This window comes from Salvelinus namaycush, chromosome 42, assembly GCF_016432855.1.
Source record: "Salvelinus namaycush isolate Seneca chromosome 42, SaNama_1.0, whole genome shotgun sequence".
Classification (NCBI taxonomy): domain Eukaryota; kingdom Metazoa; phylum Chordata; class Actinopteri; order Salmoniformes; family Salmonidae; genus Salvelinus; species Salvelinus namaycush.
The window spans coordinates 3,292,714-3,317,325 of record NC_052348.1 but is presented as its reverse complement, the minus strand read 5'-3'; the positions used below and the strand labels follow the sequence as shown (position 1 = coordinate 3,317,325).

Sequence of the window (24,612 nt, the reverse complement as noted above, 5' to 3'; positions counted from 1 at the left end):
ATGGCTCAGACGGCGCTGGGCAGACAGATGGCTCAGTCGGCGCTGGGCAGACAGATGGCTCAGACGGTGCTGGGCAGACAGATGGCTCAGACGGTGTTGGGCAGACAGCCGACTCTGACCTGCTGAGGCGCACAGTAGGCCTGGTGCGTGGTGCCGAAACTGGAGGCACTGAGCTTGAGACACGCACCACAGGGAGAGTGCGTGGAGGAGGACCAGGGCTCTGGAGACGCACTGGAAGCCTGGTGCGTGGTGTAGGCACTGGTGGTACTGAGCTGGGGCGGGAAGGTGGCGCCGGATATACCGGACCGTGCAAGCGTACTGGCTCCCTTGAGCACTGAGCCTGCCCAACCTTACCTGGTTGCATGCTCCCCGTAGCCCGTCCAGTGCGGGGAGGTGGAATAACCCGCACTGGGCTGTGTTGGCGAACCGGGGACACCATGCGTAAGGCTGGTGCCATGTACACCGGCCCGAGGAGACGTACTGGAGGCCAGATATGTTGAGCCGGCTTCATGGCACTTGGCTCAATGCTCACTCTAGCCCTACCAGTGCGGGGAGGTGGAATAACCCGCACCGGGCTATGCACACGTACAGGAGACACCGTGCGCTCTACTGCGTAACACGGTGTCTGCCCGTACTCCCGCTCTCCACGGTTAGCCTGGGAAGTGGGCGCAGGTCTCCTACCTGCCCTCGGCCCACTACCTCTTAGCCCCCCCCCCAAGAAATTTTTGGGTAGTACTCACGGGCTTTTCGGGCTTCCGTGCTAGACGCGTCCCCTCATAACGCCGGTTCCTCTCTCCGGTTTCCTCCGCTCTCCGAGCTGCCTCCAGCTGTTCCCATGGGAGGCGATCCTTTCCAGCCAGGATCTCCTCCCATGTGTAGCAACCCTTACCGTCCAAAACATCCTCCCATGTCCATTCCTCCTTCTTGCGCTGTCGTTGCTGTCCGTTAACCCGCTGCTTGATCTGGGTTTGGTGGGTGATTCTGTAACGGTGTTCCTCCTCCTCTTCATACGAAGAGGAGGAGTAGTGATTTGACCAAAGTGCAGCGGGTTGTGAATACATAATGATTTATTAAAGACAAGACAAAAAACAAACTATACTTGACTAACTAACAAAATAACAAAACGGAGTGTAGACTGACCTAAACCATGAGAACTTACAATTAACACGAAGCACGTAGGAACAGGTACAGACTATAACAAACGAACGAACAAACGCTACAGTCCCGTGTGGTGCGCAGACACAGACACGGACGACAATCACCCACAAACAAACAGTGAGAACAACCTACCTTAATATGACTCTCAATCAGAGGAAACGTCAAACACCTGCCTCTAATTGAGAGCCATACCAGGCAACCCCAAAACCAACATAGAAACAGAAAACATAGACTGCCCACCCAAAACTCACGCCCTGACCAATAAACACATACCAAACAACAGAAAACAGGTCAGGAACGTGACATGCTGTCTCTGGCTCCACACCCACCCTGCTCGGCCATCTAGATTTATGAAAGTTAGTGTAGTGTAGTCACTTTAACTATACATTCATGTACATACTACCTCAATTGGTCCGACCAACCAGTGCTCCCGCACATTGGCTAACCGGGCTATCTACATTGTGTCCCGCTACCCACCACCCGCCAACCCCTCTTTTACGCTACTGCTACTCTCTGTTCATCATATATGCATAGTCACTTTAACCATATCTACATGTACATACTACCTCAATCAGCCTGACTAACCGCTGTCTGTATGTAGCCTCGCTACTTTTATAGCCTGTCTTTTTACTGTTGTTTTATTTCTTTACTTAGCTATTGTTCACCTAACACCTTTTTTCACTATTGGTTAGAGCCTGTAAGTAAGCATTTCACCTGTTGTATTCGGCGCACGTGACAAATAAACTTGGATTTGATTTGATTTGTATAAGCTAATGATCCATCATGTATTACATTCCTGGGAGTGTGTAAACTTAAATTTTGCATTACCAGATCATTTTGTATGTTCTCTATATTTATGTACTTGAAAATGTATCAATTGACCAATTCGGCACATTTGGGCAGACTTGCAAAATATTGTCCAGTATTGCAATGCTTCACTGGATCAATCTGAAACTTTGCACACACACTGCTGCCATCTAGTGGTATTATCTTTTACCAGATCTAATGTGTTATATTTTTCTACATTAATTTCACATTTCCACAAACTTCAAAGTGTTTCCTTTCAAATGGTAGCAAGAATATGCATATCCTTGCTTCAGGTCCTGAGCTACAGGCAGTTAGATTTGGGTATGTCATTTTAGGCGAAAATTGAAAGAAAGGGTTGGATCGTAATGAAAACCACAACTAAGGAGAAACAACAAACTATTCAGTTTGATGACTTTGACAAGGATCAACTAACAAAAGTAACTTGCAGTTATGGATGCATACATTTTAAGTATGAGAGAGAGAGAGAGAGAGAGAGAGAGAGAGAGAGAGAGAGAGAGAGAGAGAGAGAGAGAGAGAGAGGACACACTGTAGCTCATAATAAAGTACATGATAAAGTAGTGCGTCCATCCTGGGAAATATGAAGGTCAAACCATCCTCCCACAGAACGGCCGTCTATAAAGTGAGAATTGCTTGTCCTTATTGATAACTTTTATGATGTTGTATTTGGGCTTTTAAGTTTGAACTTCTGATTGGTTGTCCTTATTGGCAACACTTTACTTTTACAATGTTGCATTTAGGGCCTTGAGTTTTTCGTGACTGGAGGGGGAGAGAGAGGTGAGAGGGATATAACTTGGGCCTAGAGTTTTTCCTGGCTGCAAACTCTAGGACTATGCCAAGAGTGTGCAAAGTCGTCATCAAGGCAAATGGTGGCTATTTGAATCATCTCAAATATACAATCATTTTATGATTTGGTCTTCCCTTAAAATTCTACAATGTATGAAATAGTAAAAACCTTTTGACCGGGAGTGTATACTTTGAGACTTTTGACGCAGGTGTCCAAACTCTGACACCTGATCCTGTGAAATGACATCTAATTGAATGATCCTGCAGATTAGAAGCCAGGCTTCGTGATCATGATGGGGCTTTGGGTAATTTTACTTATTTAAAAAAAATGTTTTGGCTCTGTCTTCCCCCCCGGTTTTTTTAGGGAGAACATCTGCTCTGTGTGACTGCTGAATGTGAAGAAGAGAAGAGTGTGTGTCTGAACAGAGAGCTGCTCACTGAACTGAAACAGGTGAGGCCCTCCTCGTTGTAGAGGAAGTGTTTGTGTCTGTTATCGAGTGTTAGTAGAGATGTGGAGTGCTTAATGTGCATGTTATGAATTCTGTACGTTTAGAATTTTGTCATATGTGTTTTGTATGAACTCCACTCTCTCTCGCACACACACGTGCGGGCGCACGTGTACAGTGTAGAGATTTGAGCCACCCAAACATCTGCAGCTTCATTGGTGCTTGTCTGGAGCCTCCACAGCTCTTTCTGCTGACTGAGCATTGTCCCAAAGGGAGCCTGCATGTAACGCGTGCACGCACACACACACACACACACACACAAACACACACACACACACACACACACACACACACACCACTGCTGTAAACGCACATAACCCTATCTTCACTGCTTCTTCGATACGTCACAAGATAAATAAAGTCCAATTGCACCTCCCAAACTCCAAGACATTTTGAAGAATGGTTCCGTTAAGCTTGACTAGAGCTTCAAGTTCTCCCCGATGCTGGGCGTCGTCAAGGTACATTTTCTCACAACTCTAGATTGTTCATGCCGTATGAGTTACATAATGTCTATGGCTGTCTCTATGAGCGGGATACAAGGCAGACAAAACTGGAGTGGAAGTTCATATCAATGCAATTCCAGTCTGTGGGGGAATTGGTTCTGTCAAACTGAAATGTGTGTGTGTGTGTGCATCTGCTCTAGGGGATAGACTACCTGCACCGCAGCCTCCTGGCCACCTGTCATCATTTAACTGTCCTAAAGGTGACCGACCATGGCCTCAGTCTCCTCAGAAGACCCCCCAACCAGGACGAGGAGGGCTGGTCCAATGAACACTGGACATGTGAGTGTAGGGTTGCTAAAATCCCGGTAACTTACCCAGTGTTCTCAGGTTTTCCAGATTTTTATCAGTTTCTCTGAATCAGGAGGGAATAGGCAGCAAGTCCAGAATCTTCCAATCAGGATTTCTGGAAAACCTTTTACCATAAAAAGGGAGGGTACAGCGAGAGGGGCGAGAAAGAAGAAAGGAGAAGAGGGAGAAAGAGAGACCGAGAGAAATAGATTACAGATACAGAGTTATAAACAGCATAACTAACAACATGAGCTTCTCATACATTAAGCCCCTCTCTCTTCCCAGCCTTACTGTGGAGGGCCCCGGAACTGCTGAGGGACAGCATGCCCTCCTCTGGCACCCAGAAGGGGGATGTCTACAGTTTTGGCATTATCGTTCAGGAGGTGGTGTACCGCAGCGGCCCTTTCCACATCCCCAACAACACCCTCAAGGCAAAAGGTATGTAAGAGAGAGACCCCCATACCTCGCTGCTCTGGGGTGTGTTCTCTCCTCCTCACTGTCTTATTCTACAGTCTCTCTCTTTCTCTCTCCCCCCCAGACATAGTGGGAAGGGGTCAAGGCCGGGGTGGGTGTGGGGGGCGGAGGTAGCCCCCCCAGGCCCCACACGGACAGGGCAGAGTGTCCAGAGGGTGTGGATGCTCTGCTGGGGGCATGCTGAAAAGGAAAGAAGGTAGTGTGGGGAGCGACAGATAAGGAGAGGGGAGGTGGAGAGGAATGGGAGACATGTCAAATTCACACGCATATCCAGGTGACATCCAACCACACTTCCTTTGAGCATCCAACTAATACCCTTTCCCATAATGTGTGCGCCTGTGCCTATGAGCATGCCTTCATCTGTGCCTTTGTGTGTGTTTGTTTGTGTGTGTTTGTCTGTGTGCATACTGTACGTGTGCATGTTTTTGTGTGTGCATGCATGTACAGTGCATTCAGAAAGTATTCAGACCCCTTCCCTTTTCCCACTTTGTTACGTTACAGCCTTATTCTAAAATGGATTAAAGAAATAAAAATCGTCATCAATCTACACACAATACCCCATAATGACAAAGCGAAAACAGGTTTTTAGATTTTTTTGCAAATTTATTCCACATAAAAAAACAGAAATACCTTAAGTATTCAGACCCTTTGCTTTGAGACTCAAAATTGAACGCAGGTGCATCCTGTTTCCATTGATCATCTTTGAGATGTTTCTACAACTTGATTGGAGTCCACCTGTGGTAAATGCAATTGATTGGACATGATTTGGAAAGGCACAACCTGTCTATAAGGTTCCCATAGTTGACAGTGCATGTCAGAGCAAAAACCAAGTCATGAGGTCGAAGGAATTGTCCGTCTTCTCTTACACACCCACAACATCCTGCACTTAGTCCAACCTCTGAACTACTATCTCTGACATCAGCAAAATGAAATTATGGTTTCAAAAACACCATAATGGGTTGTCTTTTTAGCTTGTGACTTGTGCGCGAGCACAAGACACATTTCCTGTGAGTTAATGGACATTGAAGTACATCTTATCATACTTTATCTTATATAATTAGTGGTATAACCTGGGAATGTGTCCAAGTGAGGGGAGATAATTCTAAAAACTCTGATGTAATAACCTGTTACTAATGTTTCCCTTATAGCTTGGTGAGGTGGCTTTAGGTATATGCACTGGTTCTGTCACACCCTGACCTGTTTCACCTGTCCTCGTTATTTTCGCCACCCCCTCCAGGTGTCGCTGTTCAAGCCTTCCAGCGGTTTTTCCCGTTTTCCTGCTTTGCCTTTTCTCCTTTTTCTAGTCCCCCCGGTTTTGACCCTTGCCTGTTCTAGACTCTGTACCCGCCTGCCAGACCATTCTGCCTGCCCTGACCTCAAACCTGCCTGCCACTCTGTACCTCCTGGACGCTGATCTGGTTATGACCTTTTGCTTGTCCACGACCATTCTCTTGCCTATTCCCTTTGAATTTATTAAACATCTTAAACTCCAACCATCTGCCTCCTGTGTCTGCATTTGGGTCTAGCCTACTCATGATAGTACGAACTGGCCATGACAGACCCAGCAGACTTGGACCAGCTTCGCCACACTGTCTCCCTGCAGGGAGCCACCGTTGGGAGACATCAGGAGTTGCTACAGGGCCTTTTGGAAGGGCTCAGTTCCTTGACGGAACGCCACGACCATGGGTTAAAGGCTATTATGGAGCAAATCAGGGAGTTAGCTCAGAGACTATCTGGTACCTCTGAAAAAAACCAATCATCCAATCATCCATTTTTTCCTGATCTATGGTGAGTTTGTACAGCCTACCCGACTCCCCGACACCTCCTCCAGAGCGATATTCAGGGAATCCTGGTACCTGCCGGGGTTTTCTTTCTCAGTGCTCGCTTATTTTTGAGCTACAGCCATCTTCGTTTTCTTCAGACCGATCGAAGATAGCGTATATAATTACGCTAATGTCGGGAAGGGCGCTCTCCTGGACTACGGCAGTTTGGGAACAACAATCTGCCATTTGCGGTCATTTGGAGGAATTTATGGCAGAGGTGAGAGAAGTTTTTGAGTCGCCGGTATCCAGGAGAAAGGCGGCCAGAAAACTGCTTGACTTAAGTCAAAACTCCCGTAGTGTGGCAGACTACGCGGTGGACTTTTGCACGTTGGCCGCCGAGAGTGCCTGGAATCCAGAGTCTCTTTTCGAAAGTTTTCTGCACGGATTATCTGAGGAGGTAAAGGATGAGCTAGCTGCTCGGGAACTGCCGGTGGACCTCGACTCCCTTATCGTTTCAAAATTGATGGACGCCTATGGGAATGCAAGAGTGAGAGGAGGTCTGGTCTCGGGCACACTCGTGCACCCGATATGGAGCGTTCACCTCCTATGGAATCCGGAAGTTTCCGAAGGCAGCTCTTCGGAGAGGAGTCGAAGCCACACGAGCTCTCTCGTGAATCTACGACGGGTGAGTTGGATACTCCTGAGCCTGTGCAGTTGGGAAGAACTAGGCTATCAGTTTGGGAGCGCTCACGGAGGATGAACAGTAACTGTTGTCTGTACTGTGGAGGGGCAGGACATTTTTTAGCTATCTGCCCTATTAGGAAACCCTTGTCTTTAGTGGGTACCAGTACCATGGTGAGTCAGACTGGGAGTTCCCTAATTCCCATCACCCGCACACACCTTTTTGCTCTTGTGCCGTGGGGAGACCAATCTACGTCTCCGAGTGCTCATTGACTCTGGGGCTGATGAAAATCTTATGGATGCCACGATAGCTTTGGAGCTTGGTATTCCCACTCAGCCTCTCTCTGTGCCCATGGATGCTAGGGCACTGGATGGCCGCGCTATAGGCGAAGTCACCAATTGTACTGTACCTGTTCAATTACGGGTTTCTGGTAACCACAGTGAGACTATACAGATCCTCCTCATTACATCTCCCTATGTTCCGGTTGTGTTGGGATTTTCCTGGCTTCAAAAGCACAATCCTGTGATTGACTGGACCACAAGCTCCATCCTGGGTTGGTACTCCTTTTTCCATTCCCACTGCCTTCAAGCAGCACAGCCTTCCTCAAGTCACCTTCCTCAGGATGTTAGCAAGACTGTGGATGTCTCTGCTATACCCACAGAATACCATGACCGCCACCATATTCTCCAAGTTGGACCTTCGAAATGCCTACCACCTGGTTCGGCTACGCGAGGGGGTTGAGTGGAAGACAGCCTTCAACACAGCCAGTGGACATTATGAGTACCAGGTCATGCCATTTGGATTCACCAATGCCCCCCGCTGTTTTCCAGGCTTTGGTCAATGACGTGCTAAACCATTTTGTGTTCGTGTACCTTGGCGACATCCTGTTTTTTCCCCGATCTGCACAAGAACATGTTCTTCAGCGCCTCATGGACAACCAACTGTTTGTGAAAGCCGAGAAGTGTGAGTTCCACTGCTCCACTATCACCTTTCTGGGATATGTCCTCGCTGAGTCCAATGTTCAGATGGATCCTGGAAAGGTGGATTGGCCTCAACCAATGTCCAGGGTGCAGTTGCAACGGTTTCTTATGTTTTCCAAACTTCTACCGCTGTTTCATTCAGGACTACAGCACCCTGGCTGTCCCCCTCTCGGCACTCGCCTCTCCCAAGGTACCATTCAAATGGTCTCCAGCTGTCGACAAAGCCTTTGTGGACCTGAAGCATCAATTCACAACAGCACCCATCCTCATCCATCCGGACCCCTCGCGTCAATTTGTGGTGGAAGTGGATGCTTCGGATGTTGGAGTGGGGGCCATCCTGTCCCAGCGATCTGCCCAGGACCAGAAGCTTCATCCCTGTGCCTTCCTGTCCCATCGTCTCAATCCTGCTGAAAGGAACTACGACTTTGGCACCTGAGAACTTCTGGCGGTGAAGATAGCGTTGGAAAAGGGAAGGCACTGGCTGGAAGGAGCAGAACAGCCATTCCTGGTCTGGACCGACCATAAAAACCCGGAATATCTCCGTACAGCCAAGCGCCTCAACTCCAGGCAGGCCCGGTGGGACCTCCTGTTCACCAGATTTAAGTTCACCATCTCCTACTGCCCAGGGTCTAAAAATGTGAAGCCTTGACGCCCTCTCCCACCTATACAGTTCCTCTGCCACACCCTCAACCTTTGAAACCATTCTCCCTACCTCATGCCTTGCTGCCACTGTGGATTGGGGTATTGACTTGGTCCGCGAGGCACAACACTCCCAGCCTGGACCTGAAGGGGGCCCGGCTAACCGGCTGTTTGTCCCTAATCCAGTCCGGTCCTGGAATGGCAAACACAATGGTCCCTGACGTCTCTGTCTACGTCACCGCATGCACTGTGTGTGCTCATAACAAGACTCTACGGCAAGCTCCTTCTGGCCTCCTGCAGCCACTTCCGATTCCTCATCGCCCCTGGTCTCATATATCTCTGGACTTTGTCACTGGGCTCCCTCTGTCTGATGGAAACACTGTCATTCTGACGGTAGTCGACCGGTTCTCCAAGGCCACCCATTTCATCCCTCTCCCCAAAACTACCTTCTGCCAAGGAGACGGCCCAGCTTATGGTGCAGCATGTCTTCCGGATCCATGGACTCCCTGTAGACATTGTCTCCGATCGGGGTTCTCGTCTCAGTTCTGGAAGGCATTCTGCACCCTTATTGGGTCGTCGGCCAGCCTGTCATCCGGATTCCATCCCCAAACTAACGGTCAGTCGGAGCGAGCCAACCAAGACCTGGAGACCACCTTAAGGTGCTTGGTCTCAACCAACCCCACTACCTGGAGCCGTCAACTGGTCTGGGTGGAGTATGCCCGGAACACTCTTCCCAGTTCTGCGACGGGACTCTCCCCTTTCGAGTGCTCCATGGGGTATCAGCCTCCACTCTTCCCAAGAGCAGGAGGTCAGCGTACCCTCGGTCCAGATGTTTGTCCGCTGCTGTCGACGTACCTGGAGAAGAGCCAGGGCGGCTATTCTCAAGACCAACTCCAGGCATCGTCGACAAGCGGACTGTCGCAGAACTCCAGCTCCCCACTACCGCATTGGGCAGAGGGTATGGATGTCCACACGGGACCTGCCTCTTCGGGTAGAGTCCCGCAAACTGTCCCCTCGTTTCATTGGTCCTTTTCCCATTTCCAGAGTTCTGAGTTCCACTGCTGTTCGTCTCTTGTTACCCCGTACCCTCCGTATTCACACTACGTTCCATGTGTCTAGAATCATGTGTCTAGAATTAAACCCATGTCTCAGAGTTCTTTGTCTTCTGTCTCCTGTCCCCAGCCCCCCCCCCCCCCGTGTCATTGATGGCCATCCGGCATACACGGTGAGACGTCTCCTGGGTGTTCGACCACGGGGCAGGGGTTTCCAGTACCTGGTTGACTGGGAGGGTTACAGCCTGGAGGAGAGGTGCTGGGTTCCCGCTAGAGACATCCTGGATCCAGCCCTCATTGCCGACTTCCACCGCCGACACCCCGGTCACGGTCAACCAGGTATGCGTCCAGGTAGGACGCCAGGTGGCGCCCCTGGGGGTGGGGGGGGTGTACTGTCACACCCTGACCTGTTTCACCTGTCCTCATTATTGTCTCCACCCCCTCCAGGTGTCGCTTGTTTTCCACAGTGTATTTATCCCTGTGTTTCCTGTCTCTCTGTGCCAGTTCGTCTTGTATGTTCAAGCCTACCAGTGTTTTTTTTCCCATTTTCCTGCTTTGCCTTTTCTCCTTTGTCTAGTCCTCCCGGTTTTGACCCTTGCCTGTTCTGGACTCTGTACCCGCCTGCCTGACCTCGAGCCTGCCTGCCACTCTGTACCTCTGGGACTCTGATCTGGTTATGACCTTTTGCCTGTCCACGACCATTATCTTGCCTATTCCCTTTGGATTTATTAAACATCTTAAACTCCAACCGTCTGCCTCCTGTGTCTGCATTTGGGTCTCGCCTAGTGTCATGATAGGTTCAGGTTAACAAAGCATATAGAAGTAGACTAATTCCACTAGGGCTAGGCAGATCATTCTGTAGATGGAGAAGATAAATCCAACTTAAACAAATGGGTTACTGCTTTTTGTATGACCCCTATCTCCTCTCATTTGTATCTATTAAGGAGGATACACAAAAGCATATCAAGTGTACAACATTCTTGTAAAGTAGCGGCCATTTTGGTTGATTGGCCACAGCTGGAGCATGGGATAAAAATAAGTTTGGCTGCATTAAACACAGTTTTTTCTATAGAAGGCAATTTCTAAGTTTGTCCACTCTATACATGTTCCCCCTCTTTGTTTTATTGCAGGAGAAGGGGCTTTTCAGGACATTCTGGCTTTTGGTAGAAGACCAATGAAAATGTTATGTTTTCTGTCATTTGATTTGGTCCGTCTCTCAGAAGTAAAAACAAAATCTCATACATTTGTATGTACTGTAACCTTTTTTCTTGTGTGGTTGCGATTTGTAGTTTGAGTACAATGTCAAGGATCACTGAGCGAATGCATATTCTTCAAAAAACTGATGTAATATCAACGTTATCACCATTCCAGTTCTTGGATGTTGTGTAATGTACAGTATTTTCTCTGCCTTTATGTTTTTTCTTATGGCTTCTTATTTATTGGTTCACCTTTAAAGAGTCAACTCTATTCACTACAGGTTTTATATATTTCTACCTTTTATATATACTGTATATATATATATATATATATATATATATACAGTAAATGTTTTTTAAATCTTATATATTACCACCAAAAAAAACAATCACGCTCGCTGCTTTGTGTGTTCACAATACGTTACAAGGGCATGATACATTTAAAAAAAATAAAACATTTAAATCACTATTTCACAAATGATTGTCAGACTCTAGTAGAGTGGAACATTTATGTTATGTGATCCACTACATTTCTCACAGCGTTTCTTTATTTGTTTACAACCAATTTGGATAGATTAAGCAACTAATGGACCTCTTTTATTGAGCAGTGATAATGGTCATTTCCCTCTGTACCAGAGAGACAAGCTAGTTCAGCTTAGTTCACTTTCTAAAGGGGTGCAGCCTATGTCAGCACATTTTAATGGAAAAAAACACATTCTTTATCATTGTTTTGACTCAGTGGCAGATCGTTTAGGAGAGATCAATCGTTAGAAGGACTAAATTAGACTTGACAATAGCAGGCCATTCAGGCTATTGACCGAAAGCGCACGCACGCACGCACGCACGCACGCACGCACGCACGCACGCACGCACGCACGCACGCACGCACGCACGCACGCACGCACGCACGCACGCACGCACGCACGCACGCACGCACGCACACACACACACACACACACACACACACACACACACACACACACACACACACACACACACACACTCCCCTACTCTCCTCTCAAGTACCCACCTAGGACCAGCTTGGCCATTAGGGCCACTACTAAAAGGTCTGGAGAATGCAGTCTCTTAATTACCGCCAAGAAATGGCTTTGAAGATTGGATCTTAATGTTGTTTCAAATTACAGTTGTGGAAATTAACTTCTTTTGATGCGACATTCTTCTCTCTTGGCCTTCGCTGCTGGGTTCAATGTGGCGAAACAAAATGAAGGACTTTGTTCCTGTCCCGTGTTATTTTGGTTTCTGTCAACGTGGTTTCATCCGACCATGCATCACCTTTCAAGACTCATGTCTTCCCAGGAAACGAGTGACTGGCAATAAAATGAGTCATTTTAAAGTAGATCTATGGGCAATTTAAACAGATCAGCCAGGAGGTTTTGAGCTTGCCAATAGTTAGGGTATGCATACTGGGAAAACAACGATTAGAATTGGCATGCACTGTGAAACGTTTAGTTTTACACTAGATTTGGCTTGCATTTTGGATAGCAGCCGGATGCTATATTGATTACTATGGCAAGTTAAGATGATGCCAGCTGCTATGTGACGTCCATAGACCATTTCTAAAGGGGAAATGACTTGTAAACTTTTACTTCCTGGTCCTCCTTTCTTGTGATTGCCTTCCCTGAAATGGGCTGCTTTCCAAATGGCACCCTATTACCTCAGCCTATAAATTGGAAGCACCGTATAAGGAATCAGAAGTAGTGCACTTGAAAGGGAATATAGTGCCATTTGGAACGCAGTCATAGTCCTACTGATGCAACTAGACTCTTAAGTCAGCGTTTCCCAAACAGGGTCCTGGGGACCCGAAGGGGTGCACCTTTTGGTTTTTGCCCTAGCTGATAATGAACTCATCAAGCTTTGATGATTTGAATCAGCTGTGTAGTGTTCGAGCAAAAACCAAAACGTGCACCCCTTGGGGTCTCATTTTGGGAAACGCTGTCCTAAGTACAGTGAGGGAGGAGGGACAAATGAGAGACCGATAAAGGTTAAAACCCTTACAAGATTGACTCATAACAGATGGCTTTAAAGGTTGCTCTGCATGCTTGAAGATTGTGCCCAGTGTGTCATAGTCTAAGGTTCTTTTATTGATCTAAAATGCCAGGCTTTGTATTTCTTAAAGCACTGCGTTCACCCTCAGTGTGACTATTTAAAGGTGGCCTCTCTTTCTCTGCTCGTCTACTGTTCTGGTCTGGTCTGGTCTCAAACCTTTATTAAACATTTCTCAAACATTTTTCATAAATGTTTTATTAAACATTTACCCCCCTATAATATGTGTTATTTGATGTGTGTTCTTCAAAATATTTACAGTATGTTAATAGGGAACATTATTGCACCGACTATTGACGAGGACCAGTCTTCTGTTATCCATGATTCAAGACAGGTTTTTAGTCTGGAGTTGACGTTTCAAACGCATTAGGTGTCGGGTGGTACAGTACATCTAGTGTCCTGCCGAAATCACACATTATTCCCTACATACCCATAGGACTCTGGTCCAAAGTAGTGCACTACGTGGGGAGCCATTCGGGACACAGACCTAATAAAACTATTAATAATAAGTACATGGAAGACCTATTATGGAAGTGTATCAAAGGAACGACTGCGGTGTAGTCTGCATGCAGCACTTCCTTTCAATTGAGTATCATTCAATTATTGATTTAGATACTTTAAAGTAGAACGTTGCGTTTTAATACACACAAATGTCTATTTTAAAGCATCCCGACTTCATTAAAGAGAACGCAGATGAGGACGAATTAATCCCCAATAAACAAACTCATGAATATTGAATTGGTCTCCATAGCAATAGCAGTGAAACAGGATATGAAAGTATAATTACGCACAGGGCTGAGATGGGTTTAGTGCTCCACTTTAAAATGTGTATTATACCTATATTTTCTCAGGATCTTATGGTTATTCTATAATACTGTAGTGAGAAATCTTTTTCATAGGTTTTTCCTAAGGCTACCAGTAAGGTCACAGTTTACCCTGTTTTGCACGGGCTTTGTCTCAATCCTCCACATCCGCCGATAACGCCTTTTCACATCTGTGGTGAAAGTTGGCAGAGCTAGAGCATGTTTGTCAGACCTAGAGATATCTTCTCACAAAAATGTCTGTAGCGTCCGAAACGGTTTGACCTACAAAGTATTGACCACGAGACTCTCACAAACAAGATGGCCTTCTCCGTTTTGCTCTAGGATGCCCTCAAGCCTCACAAGACTCGTCTGAAGTTGGTGCAGCCTCTTCTGTCAACTTCTGTCTGTAGCGTCCGAATGGTTTGGCCTACACACTAATATGACCCCTCTGTGGACAGTGAGACGCTCACGAACATGATGGTGTTCTCCACAACTCTCACAAGACTCGTCTGAAGGTCCCGATACCAGTAAAAAAAAAATGAATGGAAGCATGTATGGAGATTGTTCAGTGCCTAAAATAAGGGGATTGTCACGATCGTCTTCTTGATAAAGAGAGGACCAAGGCGCAGCGCGTGAAAAATACATCTTCTTTAATGAAGGGAAGAAACAAAACTTACAAAATGAACAAAACAAACGATCGTGAAGCTAAACAGAACTAAGTGCAAACATGCAACATAGACTAGACATAGACATACAAACACCTAGACAAGACATTTCCCCATTAAACCTACAAACCCCTAGACAAACCAAAAACACATACATCCCCATGTCACACCCTGACCTAACTAAAATAATAATGAAAACAAAGATAACTAAGGCCAGGGTGTGACAGGGATAAATAATCCTGATCTTTCTTATATCTCTCAGATATAGGACAGACACCTCAGAACAAACTTCCTTTTGATATTTGGGGGGATTATCTGAAGTTCCATGTATTGAATCTATTATTCAATGCGCTTCTATTGGCTAATAACAGAAATGCCAAATTACATTTTTCATCCAATAATTTTTGGATATTTTTTTTCTTCTTAAAATTCAAAATCAAATAGCTAAATGATCCTTGGTATGACCATCATAAAACAATTCCATGTGTTAGACTGGGTCACGGTGCCCTGTCCCTGCCTCGAGTAACAGTCAGACACAATTTGACCTGGGTTGAAATCGTACTTGTTTTCTTTCATGAGAGTTTGATTGAGCACTTTTGGAATAGTCCCAAAAGTGCAAAGTCCCTTCCCATCCTGCACTCGAGGCAGTTTAAATCAAATATTCAATGTGTTTGGAAGAAAACAGATTCTACAGAACTCCACTGTAAGCCATCAATCTCTTGTGGCAGACAACTGATGGACCTTTAACAATTATTGGTCATTTTGGGGCAGTTCTTTTGGGGGTTGAGAGGATTTTGTGTTTGGCTGTGAGTGCTTTTTCTGGGACTTACAGAAACAATTAGGTGCCATTGTTGTGAGAAAGGCCCAATCTTGAGGCACAAAATTCCATGCAGTTACTGTACATCATTACAAGTGACCAAGATTTGAACCCAGATCTCCTGCGCACCAGTAGAGCACATAAGCCTTTTAGCCAAAGCAAGGTAAGGTTACTTGAGCATGGTTCACTCCACCAACTCGCCTCTGTTACATCAGTTGCACATTTGACAACATCAAAACATTCTTCCCCACCATAAACCTCATGCTGCCTCTTCCTATAATAATATGAGTGATCATATCCTCGATTAAACAGACAGGCCAATTAAACCCCCTTGAGTGAACATAACAAATCGCCCATTGCCCAAGAATCCAACCACGTCCTCCCTTTTCAAAAGCAACAGATGTGCCCGCCGACTGTCGCTCCTCCTCTCCCTCACCTTTCCTCTCCTCTCCTCTGCAGAGGGAAACACTCACATTACACATATGAATGACTGGTCTGAAAAAACACTAGTCAGGAAAGCGGGGGGAAAAAGCCTTTTATCCCTGCTTAATTAAAAACTCTCAGCATGGTTCATTAATTCAAATACATCCACCATGCTACACTTGAGAGACAGAAAGCGGTCCACGTCCCTGGCTGAGATAGAGAACCCAGGTATGTAGAATAGGGGTGGGAAAATTGGCTCCACTTTAATGCATTACTGGGGAGATGAAAGAAGAGCGTGAGAGCCAGGCTGCATACCAAAGGCACCCTATTCCCTAAATAGTGCACTGCTTTTGACCCGGGCCCTAGTCAAAGGTAGTGTACTGTATAGGTAATAGGATGCGATTTGGAACGTAGCCTTTGTCTAGTGGTGGGAGGACAGCAGGGATGGTAGGTACCTATCAGATACTCAGGTAGTCACCCACTATGCATTTGTGCTCTTGTAACAGGGTGGTTCGGAACTACGCTCAAGTGAAGTGTAACCTTGCCTGAGACCTGAAGACTTGCATTGGCTCCCAGAGCTAATGCCTTGGCTTTAACTCTGTGGGCTAATATAGTCTTGTGGGTAGTAGTCTTGTACAGTATGTGAGTCGTTCACATGTAACGTGGCAGACTTGCCTCATCTGGTAGAATCAAGGTGATAGAATCAGGGATGTAGCAAAGTTGTCTATAAACAGAGGTATGAAAGTGAGAGGCAAGTGTCAGTATTAGCATCACAATGCCCAACCCTGTGTCCCCCCCCCCCCCCCCCCACCTCCCTTCCGTTACCCATCCACCCTTTTGTGTACGATGACAGGGGACTGTCTTAGTTTACCCTGATTAGCGCATCACGCCTTATCATTAGAGCGATACTCTCCTCCGCATCTCCTCATCCCTTCATCACGGTGAGAGACGAGAGATAAGAACGGAACCAGACACCTGTTGTCCTGTGATGTGCAGCATGGCGAAATGAGGACGGACGACCAACCACCTCACTCACGGGTGAGTACTATCGTCCCTCACTGTGTTTTCACGCTTCTCCTCTTTTCTAAAAGTTGTTTGTGCCAGGCATTCTTTTGTAGATCAAATGTATTCCAATCAAGAGTTGGATGAATTGAAATTCGTCTCTAATGACAACAGATGGTATCTGAATAATTTAACTCTATTATGACTGCAGATTAAAATGAGCCGGCTGGTTAAATCTGGCAAATTCATATACATTTGGATGAATGTGCAAAGTTTACAGCTTTTTTACACATTTGATAACATCATCACAAGCTCTTTTTTAAAACTGTTTTTCACATTGGTTAAACTGTATGACATTGGTTAGGCATGTGTAATGTGTGCTTTGCCATTGTCTTGCTTAGGCTCACTGTCTTTTTCTCACTGTGGCATACCATGCCGTTTTGGAGCAGTGCACTCTTTGACAATATTATTTTCTATATTGTCACATTTAGTCCAGTCCCAGTTTATATCAATATCAGTTTCCACATTTCCTCAATGAATTACACAATCCGCAGCCATACATGTGAATTGATCCCTGGTGAACATCCAGCATTTTTAATCTGTGATAAATCTGTCAGCTATGAATGTAATAAAACTCGTAGAAACCGGCCAGGAGTCAAATTATGATTCATTTGAATGAATCATTTTCAATTATTACTAAACCCACATGCTACCCTTCTGACATAAAGATATCAAGTGATACTCTCAAAATGATCAATTGTGGATTTACAGTACAGTAATGATAAATATACTGCTAGACAATTTGGAAAAAAAACCTCACTCCCAATAGAAAGTGAAGTCAAAACATACTTGGCAAGTCTACTGGCAGAGCAAATCATTAAGATTGACTCCCCTAATCGGTTTATTTTGGAAAATGCCGTAGGAGTGCTCGTACAAAAATAACATGCCTCAAAAGTGCAATAATAGGCTAACTCCACTCCAAGATCTTATTCACAAGGCACAAAACGGAAAGAAACCTGGCTGAAATGGGACGATACGTTTCCTTTTTCTGTCGCACAATCTTTTGAAACGCTGTACCCTAATGAACAACTGCAACACCACAATCCCTCTGCTTTTGAATGTGTGGATAGATTAAAAAGGGATGAACAGGAAGTGATCAGTGTCAGTCATTAGTAAGGATTAGATAAGAGATAGAAGCTAAACAAATAGAGGACATCCAACATCGGCTTCTCATCCCAGAGGGATGAGAGTGGGGAGCTATGTGCTGTCCACTCCAATGGATTTTATTGAGCTTCAGGCTATTATGGGTTTTATATAGACTAATTGAGTGTTGCACTCCTCTGATCATGGAAAGTGAATGTGTAATGTTGGTGGTTGCTCGCAACGTTGCATCGAATCTTCTCTGCAGTGTGTCACGAACCGGACAGAGTGGGAGGGTCATCACAAGTGTTTCTCAAATGATGCAGATATATGGACACAACACTCGACAGACAGGAAGACCAGCCTGATTACTACAAACACACTGCGATTTTGGAGTCTGATAAGGTCCTGAGAACATCGATATATGCCTTCTTCGGGCACTCCAAAAATATATAGAGAGATTTCCCAGCAATGGGCGCCAACTCGTTCTGAGCGCTGCATGGAACACCATACCACCGCGGGGTTCACAATGTTCTAGCAAGCCGCGAGAATACTTGCTGATAGTTGATGGTAACAGCGCCTCGTTTTTAGTTATTTTGATTTAAGCCTTCCCCAAACCATAGCCCTAACCTTTTCACCACTCAGAATGAATACCTAAATGTAACTCTTTTGAAAACAAATCAAAGTTTATTGGTCGCCTACACAGATTTGCAGATGTTATCGCAGGTGCGGTGACATGCTTGTGTTTCTCGCTTCCAACAGTTCAGTAATAAAATAAAACTATTAAAAAAACTATACCCATAATCCCCCCTTCAAAAAAAAGAAAAGAAAGACATATTAGATTAAGCAATGTCAGAGTGTATGTGTATATGTATAGAATGGTGTGTATAGACAGTATGGACAGTATATGAATAGAAAAGGTGGGTACAGCAGTAGTTATATAGGATGAGCCATGACTAGAATAAAGTATATACATATAAAGTGTGTAAAACAATAGGTACACATTATTAAAGTGACCAGTGTTCAATGACTCAGTTTCTGTTTTAACCCTGTAACCACGAGTCACAAATAGATGTTCATCCATAATAAACTTAGCAAAAAAAGAAACGTCCCTTTTTCAGAAAACTGTCTTTCAAAGATAATCGTAAAAATCCAGATCATCATTGTAAAGGGTTTAAACACTGTTTCCCACGCTTGTTCAATGACCCATAAACAATTAATGAACATGCACCTGTGGAACGGTCGTTAAGACAGCTTACAGACGGTAGGCAATTAAGGTCACAGTTATGAAAACTTAGGACACTAAAGATGCCTTTCTACTGACTCTGAAAAACACCAAAAGAAAGATGCCAAGGTTCCCTGCTCATCTGCGTGAACGTGCCTTAGGCATGCTGCAAGGAGGCATGAGGACTGCAGATGTGGCCAGAGCAATAAATTGCAATGTCCGTACTGTGAGACGCCTAAGAAAGCACTACATGGGAGACAGGACGGACAGCTGATCATCCTCGCAGTGGCAGACAACGTGTAACAACACCTGCACAGGATCGGTACATTCGAACATCACACTTGCGGGACAGGTACAGGATGACAACAACAGCTGCCCGAGTTACACCAGGAACGCACAATCCCTCCATCAGTGCTCAAACTGTCCGCAATAGGCTAAGAGAGGCTGGACTAAGGGCTTGTAGGCCTGTTGTAAGGCAGGTCCTCACCAGACATCACCGGCAACAATGTTGCCTATGGGCACAAACCCACCGTCGCTGGACCAGACAGGACTAGCAAAAAGTGTTCTTCACTGACGAGTCACGGTTTTGTCTCACCAGAGGTGATGGTCGGATTTGCGTTTATCGTCGAAGGAATGAGTGTTACACCGAGGCCTGTACTCTGGAGCGGAATCGATTGTGAGGTGGAGGGTCTGTCATGGTCTGGGGCGGTGTGTCACTGAGCTTGTTGTCATTGCAGCTTGTTGTCAATGCAGGCAATCTCAACACTGTGCATTACAGGGAAGACATCCTCCTCCCTCATGTGGTACCCTTCCTGCAGGCTCATCCTGACATGACCCTCCAGCAGGACATTGCCACCAGCCATACTGCTCGTTCTGTGCCTGATTTCCTGCAAGACAGGAATGTCAATGTTCTGCCATGGCCAGCGAAGAGCCCGGATCTCAATCCCATTGAGCACGTCTGGGACCTGTTGGATAGGAGGGTGAGGGCTAGGGCCATTCCCCCCAGAAATGTCCGGGAACTTGCAGGTGCCTTGGTGAAAGAGTGGGGTAATATCTCACAGCAAGAACTGGCAAATCTGGTGCAGTTTACATGGAGGAGATGCACTGCAGTACTTAATGCAGCTGGTGGCCACACCAGATACTGACTGTTACTTTTGATTTTGACCCCCCCTTTGATCAGGGACACGTTATTCATTTTCTCTTAGTCACATATCTGTGGGACTTGTTCAGTTTATGTCTCAGTTGTTGAATGTTTTTATGTTCATACAAATATTTTTGCTGAAAATAAACGCAGTTGGCGGTGAGAGGACGTTTCTTTTTTGACGTTTCTTCACACGTTCTTCCACCCACACACATTCCCGGCTCCTGTTCTGTTCTGATGTTCTGACCTCCCATCTTGACCACTCAGTAGTGGGCGCGGTGTTATGCCTGTTTGTCTGTCTGTGTCTGTTCACACACCCCCTTCTTAGAAGACCAGGAGCAACAAGCAACCCTATGTGCACTCGGTAGAGTTATTATTATAGCTTGTACTCATACTGTGTGTTGAAGGTGTTTGTGTGAGGGGTGGGGTGTGTGGTGACACAGGGTGGTGCATGTGTGTGTGTGTGTGTGCACTGTGTGGAGTCTGTCTGTCTGTGAAGTTGGGAGAACATAACATATTTCTGTAATCGCATTGACCGAGATTCATCCCCCTTGATCCTTTGAACCAATGTCCAAAACTCCAAAGATCCATCATGTGCACTGGAAAGAGACAACATATCGAGTTTAGTGGAGATGTTTTGCTCAGGGGTAGGTGTGGTTATTTAAGCACTAATACCTCTGGAATAAGAGGGTAAAACTATAACTTATTTCCATTTTTTTTCAGCGAAGCGTCATTGATTTGACCCACTGATTTACTGACTGAGATAGAACTTTTCCGTAAATGTGGAGTCTGGGACAGTCCAAATCGACCTGCTTGTTCCATTACTTGTCCCACCGACATTCTCTGTCTGCGTCCCAAATAGCGCCCTATACCCTTTATACCCTCTAGTCAAAAGTCATACACTGTATAGGGAATATGGTGACAATTGAGACAAGATATTATCTGTGTCAGGCTGAGAACTTTGTTTATATTCTGTCGCATTGCCGAGCCAATATAAGTAGGTTATGTGGAGTTGCTTGATTTACAAATGCAGTGTGGGTTTATGTATAAATAAGGAAAGGTGAGAACTTTCTGATAGAATCAGGTCAACTGTCATAAGATGAGAGGAATGGCGTTCCTTCCTGCTCTTTTGTCTCTTGTAAAAGCATGAATTCTGCTCGTGAGAAGGATGACAACGACGATGACCAATGATGACCAGAATAGGAATGACAGCGTGGTTGATGGTGATGAGGATGATGATGATGGTAGTAGTGGCAACAATATTCACAAGGATCGTGACAGCGATAAAGACGACGGTGATGACAACGATGAAGGCCTTTGTTTTGACATGTTAGTATGACTGACAGGAGCAGGGGACGTTGCTTCACTCGGACCCCTACAACACTACAGTCCCTTTGGTGTTAATTAAAAAAAAGCATTCTCACCGAATTAGAACCATTTCTCTATGCTTCCTCTGTTTTAGTCTCCGAAAACAATGAGCACCTCCAGCTGCTGCTCTCATACCACAGTAACTCCATGAGTTGCGTACCAAACGCCCATCTGAGTAATATTATGTTCACTGTGCATGATAATGTCTAACGCATCAGACATTATCACTGCAACAGCAAAGCAGTGCTAACCCTGCTTTCAATCAGCCCTTCTCAGGAATATAGTGTACATATTAGGACAGCTTTGTGGACAGGTATCTATCCGAATATGGACACCATACTTGACCACTAACAACCTACTCTACCAACCTGCCAGATAGGAAATCCCCAGAACACCCTGCAAATATCACTTACGTTTAGGAGAGAAAGGAGTAGACTGCTTTGTGCCACGGTTACATAGGTCCCCAAAGGGTTCAGTTGAAAGGTGTACAATGGTATGCCTGTCTATCTGTCACTGTGTTTCCTGTATAGTTCCACTCCAACAGGACTGATGACAACTGTATCCACAGTGGAATATTCTTGAAGGTTCCACTGGGGAAAAGGGAGCCCAGGGAAGGTCAAACAAATTGTCAAACAAAGTCACCAAAGTGCTTTCTTTTGCATTGTGCTTGACCATTTTCCAAAATGGCCGCCTCCGAGTCCCACACAGGCATCATCCCAGCAAACATGACCCCATTGGCCCCATGTGTGTCTTCTTTGGGCAAGGTGAGCACGGGCTAGCACACACCAAGCCCACACCAAGCTCACACCAGCCCAGCACGAGCTAGCCTAAGGCAATCCCACACCAGCCCAACACGGGCCAGTCCACACCAGCCCAACACGGGCCAGCCTAAACCAAGCCCAGCTAGAGGCGGGGGCACGTTAGAATATTTGGGGGCGTGGTTTGCACTGAGTTCTTGTTGTGCAACCGTTACTGAGAGTGTCGTTAAAGTTTAAGTGCTGTGTTGTGTGATGGACAATTTAAATTGTTTAAATCTTGTACACTGCCAACGATGAAGTCGTCTTATTTAAAAAAAATAGTTCAATTAGTGCATATGATATACGAGAAACTTAAAGGTAGACTCAGCTAAATTACTTTTCCACGAGCAGCATCGCAGATAATGAGGTGAGCGAGATGCAAGACTTTGCTCTCACAGTCACACACAGTGTCTGCACATGTGCATGGGTTCGCTTCATGCTGTTCACACCGTGGTAGCCAGGCCACCAAAACAGAAGAGAAGTTGTGCCTCGTGCTTCAACGCTCTTAGTTGTTGCGGAAAATGACCCACTGAAATGATGCATTTAATTAAATTGTAATAAATAAATAAATAAATACATTCCTATTAAATAGCAAAGGCGCATTGACCCAATGTTGGCAGCATACATGGGGGATATCATGCCAATGTGGGCATGTTTACTGGGAGGTGTCTCACTGTTTGATTGTTTCTGATAAGTTTTGCCAGCATCGTTCATTTGTAATTTCCTTTGCGCTGGTGAGGCTTGTAGATAAACTCGAGAGAGCATCTGGTTTTCCTCAGTTAGCCCACCAGGGAGATCGCAGTCTAGATAGGAACCCGAAACCGGCACCAGAACTATTAGCTTCTTCCGCCAAGGTTCCTGGCTGTGTGATCTCATCAAACACTGATTTAGCTACGTGTCAGGCTAAAACACACAGTTCGAGGTTTAACTAACAATGAAGTGCCTCGGAGAGGGATGGATTAAGCAGAACCAGCACAATTCTGGGTGGTTTGTTTGTATTGGTAAGATTGTTTGAGTGTACAGATTTCTCACAGGGGATATATTTTCTGTTTTGGAAATGTCTCACCCTACTGCTAAATCATGCCCAAACGTTTATTAACATCATGGATGTTGTGTGTATTTTGACAGAACAAGACCAAGCCATGGCTAATACCAGTTTGGGATGGCCAGAGGATCTGGATGGTGATGCCAACCTTTCTTCTCTCCAAGGGTCCCTGGAGAACTTCTGCGCTACGTCGTCAAGGCACCAGGCATCCCGGGTGATCCTGTATGCCTTCTTTACAGCGGGCATCGTGTGCACAGTGGTGGGCAACTTCCTGGTGGTCCTGGCCATCGCGTACTACAAGCAGCTGCAGTCGCCCACCAACTCGTTCGTCATGTCCTTGGCGGTGGCCGACTGCCTGGTGGGGTTGGTGGTCATGCCCTACAGCATGGTGCGCACCGTGGAGGGCTGCTGGCTCTTCGGCGCCCTCTTCTGCCGGGTCCACTCCAGCCTGGACGTCATGCTGTGCACCGCATCCATCTTCCACCTCAGCTGCATCGCCTTCGACCGCTACTACGCCGTGTGTAACCCCTTGGTCTACCACCTGAAAATGTCCCAGGGCCGGGTAGCCTTCCTGATCGTGGTCTGTTGGGCCGTCCCGTTGCTCATCTCCTTTGGCCCCATCATGCTGGGCCTCCACAAGGCCGGGGTGGACATGGTGCCCATGCCGCCCGAGGACGCCTGCGTCTTCCTGGTCAACCGCGTCTACGCCGTCATGGCCTCCCTGGTGGCCTTCTACCTGCCCATGGGCATCATGCTAGCGGCCTACTGGAAGATCTACAAGGCGGCCAAGCGGCAGGCCATGCAGATCAGCGCCATGGAGAGCCAGTTTTCTGCCGGGGTGGGCAAGGACTCCAGCAAGAAGCAAAGGCACCGCAACGCCATGAGGAGGGAGAGGAAGGCGGCTAAGACCCTGGGGATCATCATGGGGGTCTTTCTCCTCTTCTGGCTTCCCTTCTTCACCGTCAACATCGTGGATCCCTTCATCGACTACAGCACAGCGGTGGAGGTGTGGGAGTTTTTCCTGTGGCTGGGGTACGTTAACTCGTCGCTTAACCCATTCTTGTATGGGTTCTTCAATAGATCCTTCCGTAGAGCGTTTATGATGATTATGGGATGTCGGATATGTCTGTCGAGCTCCTCACCGGGTCTGGACTTATCAAAAGAGAGCAACGAACGCAAGGTCAACCAATAGGAGACAAGAATTGCAACACTCCACACATGGATGTGACATCGACCTATCACACGCCAAGAAAGAGGGCAATGGGACACA

At 46.2% G+C, this 24,612-nt stretch overlaps 1 protein-coding gene across 1 annotated transcript; it reads left to right on the top strand.

Annotated features, from left to right (window-relative positions):
• The first annotated feature begins 23,439 nt into the window (after positions 1 to 23,439).
• Positions 23,440 to 24,612, top strand: LOC120034710 (5-hydroxytryptamine receptor 4-like). Its single transcript, XM_038981317.1, has one exon. It carries the CDS (start codon positions 23,440 to 23,442, stop codon positions 24,532 to 24,534), a length of 1,095 nt encoding a protein of 364 aa, XP_038837245.1. The 3' UTR covers positions 24,535 to 24,612.

Coding starts and splice junctions, on each gene's coding strand:
- LOC120034710 (XM_038981317.1), top strand. CDS start 23,440: ATGGCTAATACCAGTTTGGGATGGCCAGAGGATCTGGATGGTGATGCC.